The 14,997-nt window shown below is 34.1% G+C and overlaps 2 protein-coding genes across 3 annotated transcripts; one reads left to right on the forward strand and one right to left on the reverse strand.

Annotated features, from left to right (window-relative positions):
• The first annotated feature begins 2,020 nt into the window (after positions 1-2,020).
• LOC122603925 (ethylene-responsive transcription factor RAP2-7-like) lies at positions 2,021-5,601 on the forward strand. Its single transcript, XM_043776781.1, has 9 exons — positions 2,021-2,955; positions 3,287-3,312; positions 3,411-3,441; positions 3,537-3,624; positions 3,720-3,865; positions 4,226-4,329; positions 4,451-4,575; positions 4,694-4,810; positions 5,068-5,601. Exons 1-9 carry the CDS (start codon positions 2,471-2,473, stop codon positions 5,242-5,244), a joined length of 1,299 nt encoding a protein of 432 aa, XP_043632716.1. The 5' UTR covers positions 2,021-2,470; the 3' UTR covers positions 5,245-5,601.
• A 242-nt stretch (positions 5,602-5,843) lies between these two features.
• On the reverse strand, positions 5,844-11,664 carry LOC122606004. Of its 2 annotated transcripts, XM_043778973.1 has the most exons (12): positions 11,562-11,664; positions 11,103-11,202; positions 9,979-10,106; positions 9,753-9,903; positions 9,490-9,599; positions 9,105-9,188; positions 8,955-9,003; positions 8,771-8,862; positions 8,412-8,550; positions 7,332-8,268; positions 6,751-6,849; positions 5,844-6,468 (listed from the first exon to the last, which is right to left on the reverse strand). In XM_043778973.1, the coding sequence occupies exons 2-12, from the start codon at positions 11,193-11,195 to the stop codon at positions 5,912-5,914; spliced, it is 2,439 nt and encodes an 812-aa protein (XP_043634908.1). In that variant the 5' UTR covers positions 11,196-11,202; positions 11,562-11,664; the 3' UTR covers positions 5,844-5,911. The 2 variants fall into 2 exon arrangements, with proteins under 2 accessions (XP_043634908.1, XP_043634907.1); XM_043778972.1 differs by lacking the exon at positions 11,562-11,664 and having other exon boundaries at positions 11,103-11,233.
• Positions 11,665-14,997: the final 3,333 nt, after the last annotated feature.

The following is a 14,997-nucleotide window of genomic DNA, read 5'->3' on the forward strand; positions in this document are numbered from 1 at the left end:
AAACACGCCTACAAACCAAATCGAAAACCATAGTTGAGGTCTTGAGCCAAATCACCATAACCAGATATGTAGACGTGTTAATTAAAGTATTTGTTCCATCGCCAAATAACAACAAACCTTTTGATTTACATAATTGTGGTGTGTATTATTTTTAATTTATATACCCACGAACTTTCAAAAAGTATACAAATATTTATATTCTTGATCAGATCGATTCCGATCGATAAATATCAGGCTACAATTTGTTATTCGGCGGCGATTCTCTATTTTTTTCCCGGCGGAAGCTCTATTCAAAGATTTTCCATCTTTTTACAAACCAATGTCACAAGTATTCTCATCAATATTTTATTTTATTTTTTTTGTGTTTTTACCATTTATAAACTTTCAAAATTTTAATCTAGTTGGAAAAAATTAAAGGTGATGATTGATGAAGTGATATATTGATGGAAAAAAAATGTAAAAGTGTTTGTTACATAAGTTTGTACTAAAAAGTGAGAAAAGTGTGAAAATTGTGAAAAAAAAATGCTTTCGCGGGCAAAAAATAAATAAAGCATTGTTGCCGGAAATCAAAATGTAACCATTGCCAAAATCGGATCACAAGTGACAGTCTTGTACAAATTTTTAAATATAAGTTTATACGTCGTAACCGTATAGAAAACAAAAAAATGTTTGGCGGGCAATTAATGCTTAAAGCCTTAAACTCTAATATTTTATTGACAACTTGATAGCAAAAACAAATGAGGCCATATGTAGTCATAATCTGTCAATAGAACACGTGAAAACGATTAGAACCAAAAGTTTTTTAGTAGCTAAAGTTGACATCTCGCACGAATCACAACACATGTGTATATTTTAGAAGCTAAAGTTGATATCTCGCACGAATCACAAGTTCACAGCAAATGTATATGCTTAGCAAGTGGACGATACCAGTTTATCATTTTTCAGACACAACGGTACGTGCATAAGCAATTATATTATATAGTTGTTTAATTCATACTCCGTATATTGTTATGTATAATAAAAATGTATATGGTGTAAAAATCGTTTATTTTGTTTAAAGTAGCATTTCATTTTTCAATGAAAATTGATTATAATTTATAATGTTCTTTTTGTCAAGCAACGTTGCAACGACGTTTACTTCTCACATCCATCGATCAATTCAACTCTTTCTAAGAGGCAAATTTTTGTATCATTATAAATAACTTAATTTTGTTCTTACAAAATAAAAAAGGTATTAATATATTTTTGTAAAGTATATATTTAAGTTTTTGTGAAGAATATATTTGAATGCATTGGTTACATGTCTTTATTGTCCATTTTAGATTTAAAAAAAAAAAGAATTTCACGAGATTGAAATCAATGACTATGCAATACCTCATTAGATTATTTCCCCTCCTTATATGTGAAAACACATTATATGTGTTAAAGAAAACTCTTTAAGAAACTTTTAATTTTATGGGGGTTTTTAAGTTGAGCTTCGCACTGTTAAATTAGATGTTACCGTATCGTCTCAACTACTAACTACACTAATAACTTAGTGTTAAAAAAAAAAATTTTAAAGAGGGCATTATAGTTATTTTAAAGGATGAGAAATATATATTTTAAATAGTTTCATTAAAGATATTATAAGTATATTAGGTGAAGTTGTTCAAATTAGTACGAAAAAAAAGACATTTTAGGATTATCAACTACTTAGTTGATAGTTGAAAAAATTTAAAAGGAACAAATGTTTTATAGTGTAATAACTACTAAAAGCCTTCAGTTAACTTAAAAGAAGAAGAAAAGAGAAACATATAACCGTTTGTATGGTTTTACGATTCTTTAAAAAAAGTTAATTATCTTATATACTCCGTATTAGATTGTAAAAAAAAAATCAAATTGAACACGTTCCGTTACGTGTGTGTATATATATATATAGGCTTTCGTGCCGGCCTTTCTCGTGGAGCCTCCGACTCCAACCCGTTGGCGCCCAGGTTTCGGCACGAAAGGGCTCTCACCTCGGGTTCACATTGTGCGTTGGAGAGGAATAGAATACAAATCACGTGTTTCTTATTTCTCATAAAAAATTTAACCAGCTGTTCTCTTGTTCTTCGCCAAATTCCTTTACAACCTGACAACGGCGTCGTTTCTATAATCCTCACTGCAACATAAACTACCATACCCCCACCCCCACCCCTTCTCTCTCTTGTCTGCAGCTATTTGTACACACACATACACAAAACGTGAGTAGCAAATCAGTTAGTAGATTATTGTTTGTTACATATCATCCGAAATATTCGGTGCTTCTATATATGTACTTCATTACATTTCCCCTCCATTTTCTCTCTCTATATATATCTCTATCTCCATCTCACACAGTTTCACCTTTAACTGTGTGTAGCTTCATTCAATCAGAAACTAACTGAAATGATATAACTGGCTATATAATCTATAATACAAATAGATATAGTGTGTGTATATATACATATATATGAATCAAGGATTGAAGATGTTAGATCTTAACGTTCATTTAACGGTTACTAATACTAATTTCGAGACTAATGATCGTCAATCGGAGATTCATTCCGCTACTTCTTTTTCCTCCGACGTACTCAACGCCGATGATGTGGAGCTCGAAACGCGGTCGTTTTGTATTGATATCATAAATGAAGCAGGTGAGTCCAAGCAGAATTCGCAACTATCGCCGGTAGGTTTGGTTACTAGGCAGTTTTTTCCGGTTGCCGGTTTTGTGGAGTTGGAGGATCGGTTGATAACATCGCCGCCGTTAGCGAAATCATTCATTGGAACGGATTGGCTGAATCTCAAGGTTCCGGAATTTGCGTCAGTGCCTGTTCAAAACACGCAAGTGGTGCCGCAGAAGGCAAAGAGGAACCGCCGTGGACCGCCGTCTAGAAGCTCACAGTACCGTGGAGTGACGTTTTATCGTCGGACTGGCCGCTGGGAATCACATATCTGGTGTGTGTCCTCTGTTTGAAATTGAGATTGATATTTATTGATTTTAATTTGCCTATATAATTGCTCACATGTTTTATTTCTAATTTCGAAAATTCATAGTAGCTAAAATATCTTATCTGTTAATGTTATAGATTAATAGATCTTCTAATTGATAATTACTAACTTCATGTGCATTACTAGTTGTGCAGTACAATATTTCAATGCACATTGAGGAACTGTTTAATGATAAATTTTGATATCATTTGTAGATTGGGAATGAGCAGGATGCTTATTACTGTCCTGTTTGATGATATTAGAATCTAATATAATTATTTGTATTTTATCTATACAGGGATTGCGGTAAACAACTATATCTAGGTAAGAATAATGATAGATATTCAAATATATATTTTAAATACACCAAGCAACATAGTAGTTTCGATTTTATGTGTTAATTTAGGGTTCACTGATTACAGGTGGATTTGACACAGCTCATACTGCAGCTAGGTGAGCATTTATAGTTGATAAAGCTGGTTTGGATTGTTTTGGTGGTTTTTCTAGTCTCGTGGTTTTGACTTCAATTGGTGGAATTTTATATTCAGAGCCTATGATCGGGCTGCAATCAAGTTTCGAGGACCTGATGCTGATATCAATTTCAATGTAAGCGACTATGAGGAAGACATGATCCAGGTAGAGACAGTTTCCGTGTTTATGGTTTCTGATGGATAGTACGTGTGATTTCTATGATCATTATAAGATGTAACTTTTTGAAACTGATGTAACAGATGAAGAACTTGTCAAAAGAAGAATTCATTCATATACTGCGTCGACAGAGTAATGGATTCTCACGTGGCAGTTCAAAATACCAAAGAGTAACGCATCACAAATGTGGTAGATGGGAGACTCGCATGGGTCAGCTCCTTGGGAAAAAGTAAGGCACCGTTTCTGGGCTTTATTTTAGTTTGATCATTATTATTATTTTACTTTTCCAAACTGAGTGGATGAGATTGATGCAACTTTCTGCTGCAAATTAGTTGCTGTATAGTTCTAGTAGTAATGCATTCTTGCAGTTAATATTCGCCAGATCAGATATTATTATAAGAATCTCATGGTAATTACATTTAGGGAGCTGGTTTTATCAATAAGACAAAAATGCTTGGTTGCAAGTAGAAGCAGCAAGGTTTCTTAGAAGTTTGTGATTAAACAAGTCCTTGATACGGAATGCATTTGGCCTCTCAAGTTTCTAGTGTATATCCACTAGCATAATCTGCAATTTCTTTTCTGATAACAGGGCTTATGATAAAGCTGCCATTATATGTAATGGAAGGGAAGTTGTCACCAACTTTGAGCCAAGCACTTATGGATTGGATATGAGTTTCGAAGGAAGGAGTGAAGGTACTATTGATTGCTCACAAGTTTTGTGGTTTCCTTTCCCATGTAATTTCTTTTATCAACATGATGCAAATTTATATATAATTTGTTGATCTGTTAATGTCATTATGTTTTGTTGGTGCAGAAAGTGGTCACAATCTTGATCTCAACCTATGGGTTTCTTCCATTATAGATGGCCCAAAGAGAAATCATGTCAACTTTGACATGGGTTTTACCACTCATAAATTGCCATCTGGGAAAAGACCAAAGGTGCACACAATGTTACTTCTGCTTATTGCTTTATAGGCCCCAGTCTTAATCATTAACTCCCTTGTGAGACAGAAATAGACATGTTCTCAAAAATAGTTGTATCCTTCTGGAGTTTCAGGTTGGAGGCTTTGCTCATGGTTCAGTGGGTGCAGAATCTTACCATGACCCAACAGTCGTACCCCAGCACTTTCCATCCCGGCCTATTATGTATTCCAGTCATACCACAAATTATGAGGTAACTATCAACAACTTTTACATGAATTGCTCTGATTAACAGTAATGACCCTGTACTAATGAACTGTCAAAACATACATGTCGGGATATTGTGTAACGTTCCAGAACAGAGTAGTTTATGGAAATCCCAGTTTCTGTCACAAAAAAAAATTCTCTGTAAATTCCTTTGTTACTATCTAATTCCTTTGTCATAATGTCATTGACCCACCCAGGGAACTACTGCATGCATATACTCAATTTGAGATAATATTTTGACAGGAAACGATGACAGGAATGGGATCTTCAATGGCTGTTCCTTCAGCAGGAGTCTCAAACACAGCATGGCAAATGCAGGTGGCTACTGCTGATCATGTGGGTGTGTCCATTCCCATTGCCTCTACTGCAGCATCATCAGGATTCTCTTCTGTTACCAAGTTTACAGACCACCTTTTTTAGAACACAAACACAGACAATGACTTCTTTCCGCGATCCCTTCAATCCAATGCCGAGTGGTACTTATTCCCAATACCAAACCTACCAATCTGTCTAAAGTTTGTTCTATATACAAGTAGAAGTGTAGATCTTTATTTTTCTTTGATGGTAGCTTGCATAAACTCTAATAGTCTAGTATTCATTTTATGCTTCCGTATACATCACATAAAAGTTCCTGGTTCCACTATAATACAATGCAACATGAGGTCTCAGGTATTATTTCCATCGAATGCTATATGTTTCTTCCTGTATGTAAACAAATATGCATATGCTGCATTTTTTTTTTAGTTCAGTCCAACTTCAGAATATAAGTTGATGTTACGTTATTCTCTATATCTACTATGCCAAGCATTTCAATCATGCTGGAGGCTCTATGACCATAAGTTACCCAAACTGAAGGAGGCTTTATGACCATAACATAGGTTACCCAAAATAAAGATGATTCAAGAAGAGGAGCAACATCTTTGGGTACCTAAATGAAAGATAGAATTTGGGGCTCCAAAATTGAAACAATAAAGAACTTGAAAGAGAAAACTAACCACAACCACAACAAACAAATAATATGACAAAAAACCTAGAAGTTCTTTCCATTTCATATCACCAAACCAGATAACTTAAGAAGGTGAGTAATTTACATTCCAAGTACCCGAGTGTATACATCACCAGAACTTGGCATCTGGAACAAATAGTCACCATACAACCCTAATCTCTCATTCTTCTGAATTTGTTCTGGCAAGCCCACATCACTTCTACTGTATTGTTGAGCCCCATCCGGATGCAGCTGCTGATACCCATTTGAGATATGACCATTTGCAAACTTAGGTTGTGAGTATTGTTGTTGGGTGTAGCTCTGTTGGTGTTGATCCACAAGCCTGGAAGTGAATTCGCCATAATAACCATTCCGTGAATAAGGAGACTGGGGTGTGTGGTGTTGTTGCATAAAGGAGGTTTGGGAAAATTTAGGCTCATTATGATGATGCTGTGTGGCAGATGCAGATTGTTGTTGCATCAAGAGCCAGAGTTTTGTCTCATCTTTGAATGTGCTCGACTGCATGTCAAAAGACAATGATTTGCCTCTTCCAACAACCATTATAGCAGGATCGATAAGATCATTGCTATTGTTGTGATGATTCCCTATTGATGGCATACCATACTGATTGTTTGACAAAGAATTCATCATATAACTTCCTGAAAGAATTTTAGCAAAGAAAGTACAATTAATCCAGTATAGCGTCATGACCAAATTAACATTTAATAGACTGAAATAGAAATGATAACAACCCCCCTTTTCCTTTTAGAATTGCCCATCTTAGTACAAAAACTTGAGTATACTGATTATTACTATATGTCCTGTTTTCTCTCTCTATTGAGAAGCATAATAGAATTTTAGCAAAAACATTTCCCCAACAAATAAGTACATAACATCGTATAAAGACATATATAAAAAGAATGGGAAAAGGGATCACATACCAGAACTCGCAGAAACAACTTGCTCAGTTTTCATGCTTGAGGAAAACCCGGGAGGAGGGTTAGTGAATCCTGGAGGTGTCACGTTCTGAGCTTTGGATGCTTTCATGCATGAAGAAAAAAAAAATTTAGAAATGACTATCTTAATAAACAACATCGATATATAAACCACCTAAAATTGCAATAAAGAACATAAAACATAATGCTCATGAAAGCAGTTGTGTTTTTCCAAACAAAAAAAGAATATCTAAATTTTAAACAGATGCAACTAAATGATTCTTGACTTTATTAATAAATATGTGCAAGTATGTGCATGTGCATCTATCTATGTAAATATGAATGTAGGGGCAGGTTATTTTGAGTCCATATAACTTACACATGTGTAAGTCGTGGTGGAGGTGGTCGCCGTCGCCGGAAAATCATGGTGGTGGTCGGAGATGATGGTGGTGGTGGTAGGAGGTGGTTGGGATTTGAGGAGATGGAAGAAGATCAATGGACTCAAATTGGACTCAAATTAAGCTGGACTCAAAATAACTTTCCTCTATGAATGTATGTATATATGTACATAGGTGTGACATACATACCCTGATACTGTGGCTTATATATACTGTCCCGGTTCTCCCTAGAATCTTGAAGAACAGAAAACCCCAACTCTTGATTAACATGACCCTGTTCATTTGCAAACAAAAATCTTGATTGATCACTATTTTGGAAGTTCCATGAAGAACCATGTTGCTCATCTTTCCCATCAAACAATCCAGCTACCGTTTGAGGCAAGACTGAATCATCACCCTCATCAAAATCCATGGACAATATATTTGATATTATACTGCTTTCCACAGCAGCAGAATTTTCGTCATCATTCACAGGACTGTCATTATCAAGCCGTCTCAAGTGCTCTACTATTTCTTCATTAGAAAACGATTTAGAGCCTCTATATACCCTATCTGACGTAGACAAATTTAGAAATCCTTTTTCATTGTATCCATCACTTAATACAGAATTTGTACATTTAGACTGATCAAAGCATTTATCTGAATCACTATTTACATTATTCCGAGTACAAGAATCCATCCGCCACCGGGCATGGTCATTATAATTCTTAACAACTTCAGCTGGATAAAACGGATTTATTGATGCTCGTGAATCTAATGCCAAATCAGATTCTGCTTCTGTTATGTTAGTGTCCTTAGGTGCTAGATCAGCTAGATTATTAGCTTCCCTAAAGGGCTCACTATATAGTTTGCTACTGAGCATTCCATTGACAGATTGTTCAGGACTTGATGGTTTCGACGACCCTAAATCTGAACCTTCAGCTTTATCATGATTATTCCTATCCATACATACAGAAGACATATCAGAACATAAGTTTAGTATCTGTCCTTCTACCGAGCTCACATCTTTATCTGAACCTGAATGACACGGCCTTCCAACAATATCTACAAAACTTGTCATATGTTTAGATGATCTAACTACCCCGTCTTTGTGATGACCAGAAACAGCTGCAGCATAGGCTGCATCCTAAAAATTGACAAAGTCAAAGAAGCAAAAAGTTATGATCCACTCCAATAATTAGGTTCTTGGCCTTTGTATATGGCAGGAGAGACTTAATAACAATACCAACAGAGACACCAGTCTGAACGAATTAGCAAAAATTAGCTTACTTTTAAACCATTGCTAATAACAGGTTCCTCAGCCAAAGCACTGCAGTTATTCACGCGTTCATCTACCGGTGGAGGCAACATACTTCCAGAGCGTTTATGCAGATACTGGGTGGAGCCAACAATTTCCTGAACTCTATTCCTGAAATAAGAATTGTGGCAAAATGCAAAATCAGCGAATCAAGTACCAAGGCTGATTATTTAAGCAAAAATTAGCACTGATGACAATCAACGAATAAGAGCCAAAGCAAAAATTGTTCCAAATCCACAATTTATTGTATAAAAAACTAATCAGTAAATCTTTCAGAGAGTCCCTTTGAGTATTGAACTATAAGCGAAAACCAAACGTTTGCATGTAATACCTAGTATGAACTGCAGCTATTTCATCTTTGCCAAAACTATCTTCTACGGCACCAATACTATGCAAATATAAACAACCAATATTGTTGCAGGGCTGCCCAACAAAAGAATTTATATAAGCTTCCAAAGATTTACATAAGGATAACTGATTTTTATTGCACCAATCATTGAGCATATCATGTATACCATATTCCGTAACCATGCATGGCAATATTTTGCTGTTCCAAATGATGCTCTGCAAAGTTCAATATCAATCAGTAATTAAATTATATACATACAACAACAAAGAAGAATGGCTCATAAATATAAGTGAGGGATAAGAGGTTATGTACTTGCCTTAAAAACCTACCATCCAGCACATAGCCATGCACAGATTGTATACACCTCACTGCTTCTTCCTCTTTAGAGTATGTAATATATCTGGTAATATAGGAGAGGGAAACTCAGAATTATACACTAAGCAGCAGATGAAAGAACATAAACATAATGCTTAGAACGTAGAAGCAATATATATTCGATCTATAAGATGCTAGTGAACATATAGAATGTACTACAGAAATCATTAGCAAAGGCAATGATGTCCTCAAACATAGTAAACTAGGGACTACATATAACTCATGGAATTGATAGATATATTGCAAAGAATATTAAAAAAAAAAAAAAACTAAAAATAGAAAACTGTAATAGCTCTGATTTAAATTTAAGAGACTGTGAAACATACACACTACAAGTATCATTGACAAACTGTTGAACAGTCCCACCAGCGGTTCGAGAGAGAGCAACCTTGGTAACTTTTCCATATTGGCCAAAATAATCTTTTTTCCGCAATAACTGCATAATAAAAAAGAACCCAAAAACAATATTGTAAAGAATTAGGCACGGTGACTCTTGTAGAGCTATAAAAACAAATGACCCGTAAACGGAATTGAAAGAAAAGTTGAACATTGGGGGGAAAATGAACAAAAAAAACTGGCAAGTGATTACATCTTCATCAGCTAGACTAAGAGGCAGCCCAATGATATAGGCCATTCTTCGCTGAATCACTCGAATATTGCTAAGGTCCCTCTTTCCTTCATTTGGTTTTTGCTTTGCCTTTGGCTGCTTTTGTTTTCGGCAAGAACTATTGGCAGCAATCCTACACAAACGATAGGCTTTGTGAATCTCAGGGTAAGATGTAGCAATATAAAATATGCAGTAGAGAAATTCAAACCTTTGAAAATTTGATTCCAACCCAACAATTCTATCCTTATCATAAGGTGTGCGACAGGCAGGACACCGCCCCTCTGTAGCCTCCTTCTCTGCCATGTCCATTATGTGATGCCAACACCAAACACACACCTGAATTCTTAAGTAGTTCAGAATGATTGCATACAATACGTTTAATGTAAAGTGAAAATTTTTTTGTCCGTATACCATTGCTATCTTCTATTCTCAAAGTAGAATACAGAACGTTGTATTGCATAAACTCATTATAAGATAAAACTTAGAAAATAAAAGATGCTGCTGTAGAGTTACCCCTAACCATGTGGTTGATTTTGTATCAAGTGATGGATTACGACACCAAACATAGGACACCAAAAGAAAGGTCAGGGTGTGGGCATGCGACAACTTCAGTAAAATGCTACTTTTGCATTGCAACAAAATAAAAATACGGAGCGGATCCATGTTCTGGCTAAGGGGGGAAATCGAGCCTTTGGCTATGATGTACATCGCCTAACGGTATTCCCGTGGCCGTTTCACAGACTTTTTCCCTGGCCATCCCAAGCTGCCTATGCCAGCTTGGAACAGGTTTTGGCATTGCAATATATCTCTTTATTAAATGGGCAAAAAAATCAATCCCTCAAAGACTCAAACGGTGATGCTTACACTTCTCGGTAACGTATGCCACCCTAACCTTCTATCGTATATGCATATATCTAGAAATCTCAGTGTGTCAATCTCAGCTTTGCTGTATCACACACTTGTGGGCACATTTTCCCGTGTCAAACATTCTATAAAACTTAGTCAACTTACCTTTCAGTACCACTTGTTAATATCATTACAAAAAGTGTATTCTTGGTATTGCTTGGCATGACAACCTCAAGGAAAGTCAGTGTCTCAAAAGCCATAAAGACTTCAACTTGGACATAACATTACATTTGTAACCGAAATACCACACTTTTCTGATATCATTATAAGGGACAATGAATATTAAAACTTGACTTATCCGAACACAAAATTCAAGAAAGGACCAAACTTGAACTTTACTAAACATAAAACAAAAGCCATAATACAAAATCTTTCAAAAAGCCAAAAAGATACAAACTTTGGAAGAAAAAGAAAAAAGAAGCAAACCTCGTAACCACATTTGCAGGGCTTTAGCTGTAAATCAGTCCAATCCATCTCTTCGGCACACAAAGGACATCTCTTCTCTTCTTCATTACTCATATTTCCTCTAAATAAATAAAAACACATCAACTGCCACACTTTCTTATAAAAAAAGATATATAAACTATATAACATAGAATAAAAACCCAACAAAAATAGACATACATTGGCTAACAAAACCCTAACTTTTTAACAACACTATATATATCATAAATGTGTATATTAAACATATATTTACTAATCACACCAACAAGATTGCATTGTATAAAGAAAACCAAAAACAGTCAAAGCATGACATTTATATACAATCATAATCATAATAAATATATGTATAAATAAATGCTGTTTGTTAGAATGTAGGAAATTTAAATGCGAAATTAAGAAGCTTTAATTAAATGAAAGAAAGAAAATAGAGTATAGACTTACAGTGAAAGATTAATTAAATTATTATTATAATTGAAAGAAAGAAAGAATGATGGATTTGTTTGGGGGGGGAGTTTGTGTGGAAAAGTACGGCACAAAGAATTGAAAACCACAGGATTGATAGAAAAAGAGCTTTTATGAAGATGGGGGCTTTTCTTTTTTAATTTTTATATCATATCATCTCCTATTTATCGTTATCCTATGTTTTCTTTTCTTAAGAAAAAATAAATAAACTTATCTATATTATTTTATAAAAAAAATAGTTATGTGTTGAAAGAAGCGATGCGAAATTACCAACGTGCCCTTCATTTACAAACATCGTTAGTGCAGTATGTAGGATTTTAAAATGGCAGCTTTCTCTTTCCGGATCTATCAATTTCAAAACGCTTCCTTTTCATCTTCCATTCAAAATTCAAAAAGAAAAACACAACACACTTCTTTTCTCATTCTCTCACTTTCTTACTTCCAGATCTATCATCTGTCGATTTCAAGCTTCTATGTATCGATGTTTATCTTTTTTTGTGTATGTATGTTTTGCATGAAGATGATGATGTTGTTACCGAGTCGTCCAAATTACTAGAGAAAAGAGGTAAAAATGACCTATTTAATTTTGTCTTCCTTCTTTTGTATTTATATTTTTAGGATTTTATTTAAGTTACAAAATAAGTTGTGTTTATCCTGGTGGTGCAGCCCGTTTTGAATATGTGTAGGTTTTCTTCAACCACAATCGACATCCAAAATAAGTTGTTCTTCAACCAAAATTTGATTTCTATGTTTATTAATATTGATTTATGATTTTTTTTTTTCTAAATCTTACAAGAATAGGCATTTATTGATTATTCACCGATGTTTGTGGATTTGCTGTGGTTATTTCAGGTATTCCATTTTTTTAATACATATACTTTTAAATTTTAAGTGCTTATTCTTAATACATAATCTTTGTATGTATCGATTAATAGGTTTTGGTATCTATAGTTGCTTTTAGTTTGATTAAAAAGATAAAACTTTATTTTATCTTCTTTCTTATATGCTAGATCTAATTACTTGGTCGAGGCTTGACTTTGTTGGATGTCACTTTCAAGATATCGTCTTTGATTCATGATATTATTTGTCAAATGCGTTTTATAAATCTTCAATGCATAATATCATTTTAGAAAAGCAGGAGAAGAAAAATGTTATATGCTTGCTTACTTATTTAGAAGATGAAGTAAAACATGACAACCAATACCCTTTTATTTAACAGATATAATTGAAAATATTATGCACTCATTTATATTATCTTCAATACAATATGTGTCTCGATCTCATCAATGTTGTTTATCTTGTATTTTCATATGGCTGTCTTAATACAAGAATGTTCATTTTTTCGAGTTTTTAAACCAATGTTAACAGCTTCCATTCCTATTCATACGGATAAAGGTGGTGCTTAACTTTGAATGGAGTTGGGTTACACTGACATGACATGCTTTTTATCTTTGTTATTCCAGTGGATAAATTCACCGTGTTCATGTTTGATTCAAACATGTCCGAGTTTCTGTTACGTTGTTGGACATAAGGTTGGTATTGTGTGTGACTAGATTTGTGAAAATAAGCGATCTGGGTACCACTGTTCATTGGGTTGACTTAAGACATTTTTCACCACAACGGTGTACTATTTCATTATTCATCTACTCGAAGAACAAGATATGATTTTGGAAGCTTTTATGCATTACCAATACAATGTGGGTGACCAGTGACTTTTGACCCATTTGAATCTTTTTTCATACTAACCTATATATTTACCATGTGACCCGTTCTAATTGAGCAAAAGATGAACAACCCTTATAAATCATTTTAATGTTGGTATGTAATCACAGATTTGGTTGTGTTGCAGGTATTGCCAGATGAATGTGGTATTTTCTTAGAGCCCTGCACCAAGATGGTTTTGCAAAACTGTTATCACGCTATGTGCATCAATTGCTACCATAACTGGTAAGTAAAATCATATTTGACATCAGCATTTCTCGATTTTTAGACGGTAACTATCAGACTTATTCCATGAGGCTAAGTAATATGTGTCATATTTGGTATCGGCATTTCTCAATTTTATGTAGGTACTAAGAAGTTTTGCAGCAAAATAGTTCTCATACATAGGATTTACTAAGTATTAACTATCTCACAACCAGCTTAACTTCAGCTAACTAATATAAATCTTGATTTATTATTTCAGTCATATTATTCGTCCGCACTGCGTTGAGTTGAGCTATGAAACAAAGATCCGGGTTCTACATGAGTTTTCCATTGATTGTAAGTTGTACATCTAATCAAGTTGTAAGTTGTGTATAAAAGATGTTACATATTTTTTGATTCATGATATCTTTAAATTAACATTGTTCGCTATTGTATCTACTTTATCCATCATATGTGATTGCTTAATTGATTGTCCACGCTTACTTATTTTTGGTAATCGCGACATGAGAAGTCTGAACCATGGTATCCGCTGCAACGCGCGGGTACCATGCTAGTTTAAGTTAAGTATTACTTATTTTATTTATTTGTTTGTTTAAATGTAGTAATGGATTTTAAGGGGATAACTTAGATGATGTTGACATTGTATAGTTAGATGATGTTGCTCTCACAAACCATGAAAATCATGGGGGGTTTTTTGACATGTGTAAAAATTGATGTGAGCAAGTTTGTGAGAGAACATCATTTAAATTAGATGATGTTAACATCATATAACATTTTCCCTTTATTTATATGGCTAATAACTTAAATATAAGGCCTTAAAATCCAAGTATAAATAAAAAGACTTAACTAATGTCAAAAGTACCTAGAGTTATTCATTATGAATATCAATAGAATATCAAACATTAACTTAGTGGTTGAAAAGACACCCGTTATTTAAGAAAAATTGTGACATTCAAACAAAATTCACTTTCAAAAAACTAATATCAACAAAACCATTTAAAATACTTTAGAAAAAACATGTAAATTAAAGGTTAACAGTAACATATAATGGGCAGTTAATACTTTATTTGAATTTTATATTAATATATAGGGTAGATATTCGGAGAAAAAATTCTTAAAGATAGAAAGAATAGAAAGTTCGTTTTTTTTAGCTTGTTTTCATGATTTGTTTTTATTTATTTTTTTCATTAATTAATTCAATCCATAAAATAGTTATAAAAAATAAATAAAATTAAAAAATTTCTAACCCGAGTTAGTTAGTTAGACATGTAAGGGTACGGTTTGGACTTCGCCCTTCAGGATATTAATAAGGGGTAACTGGTAGGAGTGATTGGTCATAGGGGGTGATCGGTGATGGGGTGATCTACCTAACGGACTTCGACCTTAGTTATCATGGCTCCGCCATAACTGAGAGACTTCACCTATAGCTTACGGGATACGCCATTTGGAAAAAAAAAATATATATACAAAAAAAATTTAAAATTTTTAT

This window comes from Erigeron canadensis, chromosome 6 (assembly GCF_010389155.1).
Source record: "Erigeron canadensis isolate Cc75 chromosome 6, C_canadensis_v1, whole genome shotgun sequence".
In the NCBI taxonomy this organism is placed as follows: domain Eukaryota; kingdom Viridiplantae; phylum Streptophyta; class Magnoliopsida; order Asterales; family Asteraceae; genus Erigeron; species Erigeron canadensis.

What these genes read in the sequence shown, in the direction of transcription:
- LOC122606004 (XM_043778972.1), bottom strand. Translation starts at nt 11,222, where the DNA reads ATGTGTTTTTATTTATTTAGAGGAAATATGAGTAATGAAGAAGAGAAG. An exon ending in TTGGAATCAAATTTTCAAAG is followed by an intron (nt 9,904 to 9,978) that starts GTTTGAATTTCT and finishes TCGTTTGTGTAG; the next exon opens with GATTGCTGCCAATAGTTCTT. An exon ending in GTCAATGATACTTGTAGTGT is followed by an intron (nt 9,189 to 9,489) that starts GTATGTTTCACA and finishes CTATATTACCAG; the next exon opens with ATATATTACATACTCTAAAG.
- LOC122603925 (XM_043776781.1), top strand. Translation starts at nt 2,471, where the DNA reads ATGAATCAAGGATTGAAGATGTTAGATCTTAACGTTCATTTAACGGTT. An exon ending in ATGAGGAAGACATGATCCAG is followed by an intron (nt 3,625 to 3,719) that starts GTAGAGACAGTT and finishes CTGATGTAACAG; the next exon opens with ATGAAGAACTTGTCAAAAGA. An exon ending in GGTCAGCTCCTTGGGAAAAA is followed by an intron (nt 3,866 to 4,225) that starts GTAAGGCACCGT and finishes TTCTGATAACAG; the next exon opens with GGCTTATGATAAAGCTGCCA.